Source organism: Danaus plexippus, chromosome 17 (genome assembly GCF_018135715.1).
Source record: "Danaus plexippus chromosome 17, MEX_DaPlex, whole genome shotgun sequence".
Classification (NCBI taxonomy): Eukaryota; Metazoa; Arthropoda; class Insecta; order Lepidoptera; family Nymphalidae; genus Danaus; species Danaus plexippus.
Window position 1 is genome coordinate 6,763,192 of NC_083548.1, and position 11,351 is coordinate 6,774,542.

The 11,351-nt window shown below is 34.0% G+C and overlaps 1 protein-coding gene across 1 annotated transcript; it reads left to right on the forward strand.

The window, feature by feature from the left end:
• Positions 1-712: 712 nt before the first annotated feature.
• LOC116771396 (zinc finger-containing ubiquitin peptidase 1-like) lies at positions 713-10,207 on the forward strand. The gene is made up of 16 exons (XM_061523072.1): positions 713-866; positions 1,598-1,837; positions 2,643-2,950; positions 3,137-3,192; positions 3,273-3,383; positions 3,673-3,996; positions 4,084-4,191; positions 4,285-4,398; positions 4,984-5,155; positions 5,469-5,592; positions 6,294-6,480; positions 6,701-6,792; positions 7,356-7,486; positions 7,687-7,775; positions 8,096-8,236; positions 8,621-10,207. The coding sequence occupies exons 2-16, from the start codon at positions 1,605-1,607 to the stop codon at positions 8,654-8,656; spliced, it is 2,226 nt and encodes a 741-aa protein (XP_061379056.1). The 5' UTR covers positions 713-866; positions 1,598-1,604; the 3' UTR covers positions 8,657-10,207.
• The last annotated feature ends 1,144 nt before the right edge of the window (positions 10,208-11,351 follow it).

Below are 11,351 nucleotides of genomic sequence, written 5' to 3' on the forward strand. Positions count from 1 at the left end.
TTCCCTTAAGGCTTCATTCGTTTTTTCGAGGGCCCTTTTATCAGACACTGACTTGGTTAGAATAGGCTTATCTCACGACAACATCTTATCCATTAAAATATATATTTTAAAAATCGGTCTTGATAGGCCGGTCCACCTGATAAATTCTTTTTAAGTCTGTTTAAAAGTTTCCTAAGTTACACTTAATCACATTACCTACGTTATAGTGAACTTCCCTTCAAAATAAATACAGCCATTCTAGAGATTAGAATAAAGAGACAAAAAGGCAAACAAAAAATAAAAAATATGGAACTCGTATAAATTTAGTGAAAAGCTGTTTATTTGAAATTACAAACATACATCAATTTATTTAACCTGCCTCTTACAATAACGCCATCTTTGCACTACTACCAATATTTTTTCAGGCATTTCTACTTAGTATCACTCGCTTTCCTCTCCTTACGCTTATCTTTTTTTCCTAAAGATGTCTACTTAGGTAATGCTATATTCAACGAGCATAAATTAAAATTTATACATATTTCGCGGTTTAATAAATATTATATATATTTTCATTCTTTTACAGAAACTAACACTGTTGTAGAAAGTTTTTACAAAAAATATATATATTTGAATCATGCGTGTGCTTCTGACAGCCGCTAGAGGCGACACAGTGACTTAGATTTACCGCATGCGTACTTTCGTTTCCTTTTTATTCAACGTTCCTTAATTTCATGAATGGCGATAGTTCACTAGCCGTCAGTAGACCAATAAATTTATTATTTAATGTTTGAAAATGTTAGATCAAACTTACAATTACAGTAACGAACCAATTAGATAGTGTTGTGATACGGAAACATATTGGTTTCCCGCTTTTTGACAATAATAACGTAAGTACTTTTTTTTTTTTATATCTATCGATTTCATAAAGTATTTATGTATAAAAACCTCATTCGAAAATGGTGCACATAGCATTATTAGACGTCGCAATGTTTATAGAGGAAGAAATTCCTTGATAACAAAACTGCGGAAATTTTATCGATTTGACACTTTACCCCAATTCAATGTTGTGAATCGTTTCTATGCGAACTTTTTATGTAAGACATGAACTTAACGTTTACTGCCACAGTTCGCTGTATGCTAAATTAAAAAAAAAAATACGCTGATAGTCTATTATTTAAGTTTTTATAAAAATTTTAATGTACCATATTCTGTAAATATTACATCTGATTAAATTGAATTTTGCAGTTACTAGTAATTTTAGTTAACAGAGAATGTGGTTTATTAGTATTGAAAAAAGAAATACGTACAACAAATAATGTTCTGGAAACGTAGTTAGAAAATAATAACGAGCAAGAAAATATGTATTTTTTTTTTGTTGAACAAGCGTTGTCTAAGTCATTAATACTTAATGACTACGTGTGCGCTGTTTCTTTGACTCGCATTTCTTTACATCAAACCAGATCTCGGTCAAGGACTATATTTTTAAAACTTATCCATTCGAAGTTATATATCATAACACTTAAATTAAATCGTCATTTATATTACAGTGCTGTTACGTACTTATAATTCTCTGTTGTTTTAAGTATGGTTTATTAAAAGTAGTAATATTTTTTTACAGTTTAATCATGTCGAGCAGCCCTTTCCCATACACGTGTGAGTTATGCGGGGCTGAAGGCCTCACAGACGAGGGTATGCGGTCGCATACTCTGGAGGCCCACGTGGCCGGAAGACCAGACTGCCCCTTCTGTGACTGCACCGTCCCGCAGCCACAGCTCGTAGGACATGTACAACGAGCACACCTACATTACCTGACGCCGGAAAGAGAACTCATGGCGTTCATTGATGATCAGAGCCCAAGGTAGGTTTGGCAGCCAGGTCAGGTCCGGTAACAAAAGTTATTCTAACCTAATTTACCATTTCATATCTATGCTTCATAAAAAAATTGCTAGCTTCATGATATAAGGCATTGCATATTACCATAAATATCCGCAATACCTCACACCGAAAAGCATATTAATAAAATGGCGTCTTGCCAGCAGAATATTAATATCGGACTATCTTGTCTCGGTCAAGAAACCTGCAAATATATAGGTTATTCAGTTAGTATTTCAACTGATATCGTTACAAGTGGCGCCATCCTTGCCGTACTAACTATAATAACATACCTTAGAATTGTTTTTATGACTGATTATAATTAATAATAATACTGAACAATTGTTATTTTGCAATGGCAACATTTAAATATCAACTTGTATTTAAAACTATAAATACTGGCTTCAGCCATTTTGTAGGATATTACTGGAAGTAACGCTGAACATTAAAAATCAAGACTGAAACTGTATCTCGAACAATGTATCACTTCCAATCATATCAACCACTGCAACCAAATGTACATTTTTCATAATATTTACTATGATGCATTTTTTACAAATAATAATAAGATGTATATTGGGTGTCCCAAAATTAACGCAAGATTATCTTTAATCAAAATTAACGCAATCTTGCGTTAATTTTGGGACACCCTATATAAACTATCATTTGACATATCGATTTACTTAAAAGCCTTCTTTTCTTCACACTCACAAAAATCTCAAATATATTCAACACGAAAATACTACATGTAAAGATAATATAGATACATATAAATATGGTATTAATTAAAGTTTCGAAGAAGATTCCAAAATGACGACAACAGATAGCTGCAGTTACAACACGCCGGGCTCTATGAACGGTTGGCACAGCCCCGAGGCGGCGTCCTACCACAACGGCGCCATTTCAAAAAACTACTACAACGGCTTCCAAGACAAAGATAATTATAGAGAAAAAGATGACGATAAATACTCTCGCTCGCCCAAAAATATAAACCTAACCAACGGCATGAAAAGCATGAACATTAATAATACAGCGAAAAAGAAATGCAGCAGAGAGAACTCCATCGACCGCGATTACATTAATGGACACGATAAAAAAGGTATTATACGTCGGCGTGATGATGTAATAAAGATGAACGAAGTGTGAAACAACTTTTAATTTGATTAAATTTCAGTAAGATTCGATGTTTTTAACTTAATACGAGAGTTGAAACTGATTTACTTATTTCCTAGCCTTATAGTTTATATTTTATGTATGTTACAAAAGAAAATGTGTTCTTTTTCAGCTGCACATACTAACTCAAACCATAACAGTAACGATAGCTCACCAAACAAAAATAAAGTGGGTATTGTATACGTGTCATTCTTTATAAATAAAATTGTGTACAAAAATATGTTAAAAATTAATTATTATATTTACAGCTAACAATGGCAAGTGCAGGTCAAGGGTCGCCTCTCAGGTCACAACTGGCACTTAAACTGAAGTCCAATACACCTAAAAAGAATGCGCCAACGCCTAGCCCAACAGTGCAGGTATATTTAAAACAGTAATATAAAATTAAGAATAAAAACTATCAAAATTCTATCTCTAGTTTTTTGAAATATAATATCGAATATTCTCATTTTAGAGTTGTCAGATCGTATAAATAAAGTTCTTTGCTTTTTGCATTTGATGTATCCAGACGTAGCTGTCAAAAATTTGTAAACGTCAAATAAAAAAAAAATGTTTTAGGCGCGAAATTTAGGTTCATAACTTGTTTTTTTATATAATTAATTTTAACAATCACAATAAATAATATTAGGTACGTATATTTATTTTCAGTGTCTTCTATGTGACTTTAAGTCGACATGTCCAAGAAAACTCGAAGAGCATATAAACCGGGCTCATTTTGATTTAACTTCTCCCTCAGTGTTGGGAAATGCCAATGATAACTCCAATATTACTAACAACGCCACACTAAGTCTTAGTAACGCCACCATAACCCTGGATAATCCAACCCTGGCGTTAAGTGCTATGTCAATGTCACCAGGACCGCATTCCTCGAGCTACCAATGTCCTATATGCGAAGTCGAATTTTCCAATGGGTCGGAAGTCGAGGTTCACGTCAATGTTGAGCACAGGGATATCTTAAGCCCACAGAAATCTGTATGTCACTTAACAAATTAAATTATCCATTACTTATATTAATCTCCAAAAGGCTTGTCTGTATAATTATATTATATTTAATTTAAGGATCAAGCAGACAATGCCTTGTGTGATGATGTAGTTATGATGGAAGAGAGTCCTGTCAGTAACTGTCCTGTCTGCTGTCAACCATTGCCACTGTCACAACATGAGTTGGTATGAACAATGAATTCAAAATAAAATAAAAACCATATCTAGAATTTGATTATAGTAAGTTATAATTAACTATTGCACCAAAAACAACTTCAGATTCAGCACATAGAAGAACATTTCGAGAGAGGTGAAGATGGAACGGATTCAGTGACGGCTGCTGAAAGAGAAGCTCAGAAAAACAGAGAGGAACAGGAGTTTCAACTGTTAAAAGTAAGATGAAGTTGTATTAAACAAAATAACTTCATGTGATAACTAGTCACAGTATTAATTCTAGTATAACTTAAGACCTAAATGTTGTAGTCTCATAAACTTCAATCTCAATCATATGAAAAATATAAAAATTACTACAATTTTTTCAATCAACATATTAAATTAATTGTGTGCATTCCGAGACTATACATTCTAGTGTTACCGATTATATTGCATGGCTATTAATGTGATAGATAGAGGATTAAACATGGTATTATATAGAAGTATATATAAATATATATATATATATATATATATGTATGTATCTCCTAAGAAAAATTGTCAAATTAACCACTGAAATAAAGTATTTCATCCAGAAAATCATACAAAACTATTATATAATAAAACAAATAATTTGTATAGAAAATCTCATTATTTTGTTCATCCATTGCAATTAACACTACTCAATACAGATAGTAAAAAAATTATATAATAATAATAATTTATTTATACTATCTATATAAATATAACAATAGACAAAAATTTAAAAAAAAAACATGAATATCATAGATAAGTGATTTCTATGATTTTTCTGTTTGTTATCAGGCTCAATATGGTATGGAGGAAGACGAGGAAGGTTATACCAGCCGGGCTGCCAGCAGTCTTAAGAGGGCCGTGTACAGTGGAGCCCTATCCGTGGCAGGGTACTATGAGCGTAGTGTTGGACTTAAGAAGGCCTCCGCTCAGGGCGTAGACGCCGGTTGCTCTAAGACTAATGGTATGATTCACCTTGGGAATTCAAGCTCTTGATATTCCCTTGTATATTAAATGTATCATATAAAAAAATTTGATATAAGTAAGAGAGAAATGATTAAAGCCTACTTAATATTACCAACCTTCAGCCGCTGTTTGTACTACAAAGTCATTATTTCACACTACATACAACTGTTCTCAGGTTTTCTAACAAATTACACATTATTTCAGAATTCAGTTAATTTTAACTAAATAGTCAACAAACATACACACATCCCGCAAACAATCACATATGTTTGTCTACTTGTATATTTTAATATATTAATATTCTGTTCCAGGTATATTAGAGAGGATAGCACAATTGAACGCTCAGAACCCGAGCATTGTTAAGACATATCTATGTAGTGCCGTGGACCACTACGCTAGCACCTACGGAGACAGAGGCTGGGGCTGCGGTTACAGGTACATACTTATATGCTTATCTATATATATATATTAAAATATCTAAATTTTATATATAAGTACGTAATCCTGTTAAATGCATGTTTTTGGACTGGATTTAACTTATGTTTAATTTCATATTCACTCTAAATGTTGTGAATAATTCTATTCTTGTATACATTTTGAAACGATTTTTATCATTGACTACTTTCAACTCATTGTTTGGGCTTAGATGTTACTAAGCATTTCATTATCATACTTCAAGGACCGAGTATTTTAGTGTCGCACCGCTCTAATACTACATTTACACTCTCGCCTCGTACCTCGTCTTGTGCTTCGTCTCGCGACTATAATAATTTGAATATATATATATGGGTGCAATTCTTATTACTTGAATAACTAATAATTGAGGGTAGTTGAATTTATCAGGTGTCAGCTGCATAACCACCTGCGGAGCCACCTGTGTGAGGGTAGTCACAACAATGTTAGTATACATAGAGGCGAGAGTACAGATTACAGAGGCTCGCTCGAGCCGTTGCAGGGTACGGACCTCTTCGTAGTAAGGGGTTCGTCAAACCGTCTACGAGGTTACCTTCAAGGGTCTGAGATCCTGACGACATTCAAGAATATAGTCATTGGTGACGTCAGTTATGCTGACGTCATACTTTAAAAAAACGACGAAGTGCTTCCTACTCCGACATATATATATGATTCTTTTCTAGGAACATGCAAATGTTACTATCTTCTCTATCCCGCCACGGGCCGTACTCAGCTCGACTGACAGAGGGTTTAGGGGGCGCGGAGGGTGCAGGGAGTGCAGGGTGCGTGGGGGGTGCAGGCTGCGTACCATCTATACCCAGCCTTCAACTGCTCGTGGAAAGAGCATGGCAGTTGGGATTTGATACCCAGGTATATTAAATACTGTATTTCAATGTATGATAGTTATAAAATATTATATATACATATATGTATATATATACTTGGCCTATTTACTAGATGAGTCTTGATCAATAAAAGTAGAAAAAAGTCTATAGGGGTAAATCAATTAGTTTGAAATGTCCAACAGTATGTAAGTAGGTAGGTGTAAAGTTCATCACATATATATATATATATTTCATCCATGTTCCAGGGGTCAGAACAGCTCGGCTGCAAACTTCATAACACAAGGAAATGGATCGGAGCCTGCGAGGTGGTCACCGTACTATCATCACTGAGAATACGGTACATAGATACTATAAGATACGATAGACCACAGAAACAATGAAGGTGGTATGTTAAAGAATGGCGTAAAGGTGAAGTGACAAAAACGAATTAATAAACATTAATATAAAGGAAACTAGTGTTATTCGGATTTACTACGCGGATTTTATTATTTAAAAACTACATAATCCCGACGTTTCGGTTACTTTGCAGCAACCGTGATCACGGGCAGACGAGGTGTGAATTCACACCTTTTTAAATAATAAAATCCGCGTAGTAAATCCGAATAACACTAGTTTCATTTAAATGAATACTCGCGAAAATCTTAGATCTCATTATTAATATAAAGGCTTTTCTTCAATAAACTTAACATGCAATACATGTAAAGTTTCTAAGTAGTTTTAAATAATGTGTTTCAAATATATCATAGGCTTAGCTATATTATATAAGCTTCTGTCAGTCCGTCTTGCTACACACCACATTACATATTACGAAGTGAATATAGTTTTATACAACAAAATGCTATATTAATGTGTTAGTGTGTTTAACGTATAGTGATATAAGTATGTGTATATCGTTCTCAGCTGTCAGTTGATAGACTTCCATAAACCGACGGCGGCTGACGGCTCCCATCCTGCACTCTTCGACTATGTCCTGAGATACTTCACACACGATCCAAACGCTTTCAAACCGCCGTTATACCTTCAACATCAAGGTAAAGGTCAAGGGTCAAGTTAGGGTCAAAGGGTCTTGCATCGACCTAAATACCCACAAAAAAAATAAAAAGCCTAGTAGTGTCATACAATGACAAAAATATTGTAAGTAACTTTGGACACGAATATTAGGACTTATAGTAGATAAGATGTATAGTCGATATTTAAGGATATCTTGATTACAAAGAAATATATTTTTCAGGTCACTCCAGAACAATCATTGGCTACGAAAAACACAAGGACGGTAAGGCGACACTGCTAGTTTTGGACCCGTCGCATTCCCCGGCACAGGTAAGCTATTTTTACTCACAACAATAAACAAATTATTTAAGAACAGAAATCTATGTTGTAAACGAGAAAATATACAATGTTATTGTTAATTTAATATAAGCTTATTTTGGAAACACTATTTCGTTGGCAACTAAGCTATAAGTAAATCTACTTTAATTCGTTTTGCCGGAGATTGTAGCTTCATATAGCTCGTAGCGACATCTATGAAATTTTCTTTACATTATTCTCAATATTGTTTTTTTTTCACATAATAATACAAACGGAACTTTGTGGACCTTGAGGTGTATCTGTCTAACCGTTGTATAATCTGTGATTCCCAGGTGCGACAGGTGTCTGTGGGGTCGTGGTCGTCAGCGGCGAGCGCGCTCCGCCTGCTGAGACGAGGAGCCCCTGCGCTGCGAGCGAGGCAATACCAGCTGCTGTGTGTGGACGGACTCATTACCACCGACCAGGAGTACCAGGTGATGTACCACCTACCCCCTACATGTACCACCTACCACTTCCATAGACAACATATAGATGGTCTTATTACCATCGACCAGGGGTACCCGGTTATGTACTTACCACCTACATATAGGACTACAATATATACCACCTCTAACAACAAAATTTATTATAACTTCATAAGAGTTTTGCTTAAGATATATCTGTATGTTATGATATTATATTCCAGTATTTAGTTTTTTTCTAAACAACATATAGTATTGGTGTCATCTATAACTATATCTATATCTATCTATGTATACATACAACAGCTTCAGGTTTTAACTATATCTACAGTCCACACTATCAGAACATAGACAGCACTATCATAATATTCAGTAATAATATATTAATGTTTCCAGGCCAGCAAAGTCCTCCAGTCTGTCCGCGTTCCCTAGTTCAAGAATATATCAGCTGTTTTATAAAACGGACTCAATCAATAGTTATAATTAATTTATATATGTTTCAATCTAAACTATAAGTTCCTTGTATATTTTGTTCATAGTACTTTCTATCAATGATCGTATATCTTGGGATCTCATATAATTCCCCTTATTTACTACCTCACTATTATTTGTCAGTCGTTTGTTATAATCAGTTAAACAACGATATCTGATTAAAAATTAATTCTAGTTTAAAATCTAACGCACTGTTTTATATGTTCAAAAGTTTAAACAAATTTATTTATTTAAGTGTATGAACGGATATTAGTTGCAATCAAATGATCAAAAAAGCTATTAATTTATTTATTTCTTTAATATAAAAAAAATATATATAAAATTTTATTTATAACCTAGTCGTAATATTAGTCCTAGTACACATGTAATGAATGCTTTAAGGCATTGCCTTCGATCGTGTAAGTAAAGCTTAAGGTCACATAATTTGCACTCACGATAGTTCCTAAAGGAATTGCAAATAGATAGGTTGAAGGGTTTTAGGCGAGTTGTGTGGGAATTGTTATTATAAAATAAAATAAAATTGGTTGAACCTTTATTAAATTATTTCAAGGGAAAATGTAAGGAATGCTTTAAACTTAATAGTATTTAATCACAACAATAAATTAATGAAATTAATATTTTTGATTCTCACTAACGTCGGTTCTAAGAATCGGATAATTCAATTTTATTCTCGAAAAAAAAAGTACTCGTATAATAGCTTGTTGAATGTAAAGGTGATTTTATTTTATTGTTAAAATTAGATTCCTGATCGTTTTATTTGACGTCACAGCGCCCGATCTTTCTATTTAACATTTGACAGTGACAGTTAATTTGAACTGTCAAAATTTTATCGAAATGTAAACAGTTTGTTGAATGTCAATTATTGGACAAAAAAAAAATTTAAAAATATTATCATATTCGGTTAGTTGTTGTGTAATTTTAGTGAAACGACCAATGGTTATTCGTCTAGGATTGTTGGTAGATTTGGAAACGACTTGGAAAATTGTGTCACATTTTATATCGCTTCCCCGTACCGTGAGCGACTTTGTGTCGATAGTCTCGCTTGGGTCATTTTGTTTGGACGCCGGCTCGTGGTTGTGGTCGGTGCAGTACTCGGTAGACGTGAATTAAATGACGTAACTATTGATTACATTATGTGTTAAATTATTTTGAATCGAATATTTTTGTAAGCGTCACCGAGCCGTTTCTTCAGTCGGCTGTAATATGAACGTAGGCTAACAGCGCACTCATTCATGTGATATTGATTCAGAATCCGCTTGTATCTTGTGAGGTGAACGTTTCGATGCAAGTCCGAGCACCCTGTATAGTGATGTGACCTCGGGGTCGCGGGATGTTACGCTTCAGTCACCGATATAGATGTTCTGTGATAGATGTGAGGTCAGCGACCTGAAGGGTCGAGTGTTCTGGTCAGGAGAGTAGAGCCGGGAGCTTGGTAGGAGCAGCTAGGCTGTGCTACAATGTTTCTTCAATAAACTATCATAAGTTACAGAATGTCGTTTTATTTAAATGAAAACTCTTTGTAATTTCTGAATAAACTTTATTTAAAAAAATATGATTCACAAATTCTAGTCATTCGGACATTACGAAACGGCTGCAGTACAATATAAAACGTCTTGGACCATTCTCACACAGCGAGATATTTATAAAAACTTTTTGTCTGGCTTCATAATATATAATAATGTTATTATTTACACAAGATTCGTCATGACGTGTATTCAAGCTCATGTATATGTAATAGTATATTTTTAAGCTCACATTATTTTAAGTTACTAGAGAAGTTTGTTCATTATTACACACGTAGCTCTGCTTATCTTCTACAAAATAAATTATGTATGAGACATAAAATATTAAAGAATAGTTGCTTCCGCTACAATTGATAATTAATTAGTATTCCTTTAAACTAATGGTAAATTATCATATAACTGTAATATAAATCGAGAACTTACGATATAATTCACTCTCCTTGTTGTTACAGTCTAATTAAAATGGACATGGAATATTAATGATTCTATAGTAAAAATACTGTATGCATTTACTAAATTTACGCTTGAGACAGCTTTGTAAGTTAGCGAGAGCGAACAGTTGTTGAAATGTCACAAAGATCACATTTTTTCACTGGAGCTTCATATAATTAACTAATGGCTCATAAAATAAACAAAAAAAAAATTTATTCACAGACAAGATAAATTTGCTAGAAGCCTGCGATACTTTTAATATACGAACGGTCACGAAATACTGAAGTATTTTAGGAACTAATAATGATCGTTAAGATTCTTTTTAATTCCAAAACAAACAAAAACAATAATACGATGCAATAGTCGGAGACAAACGGAGACATCCATAGACAAACCTCTTTATCACAGTTGTCGAAATGCAAGAACATCTAAAGCCCTCTACACAAACACTCTGTAAATGCATAACGGAAAATAAACTGACTTAGCTGTGGAGGCGGCGTGAGGGGCGACTGACTACTCATCATGCAGAACCATCTTATCCATCGAGTGTTTCAGTGTAGAGGGATTGCATTGTCTCGTTATAAAGCTAGGAGCGAACATGGCGTTAACTTACTATCTATGTCTTACGGTAAGTAACGAGACTTGTCTATGGTCGATGTTGAGAGGAACAAATGATCCGA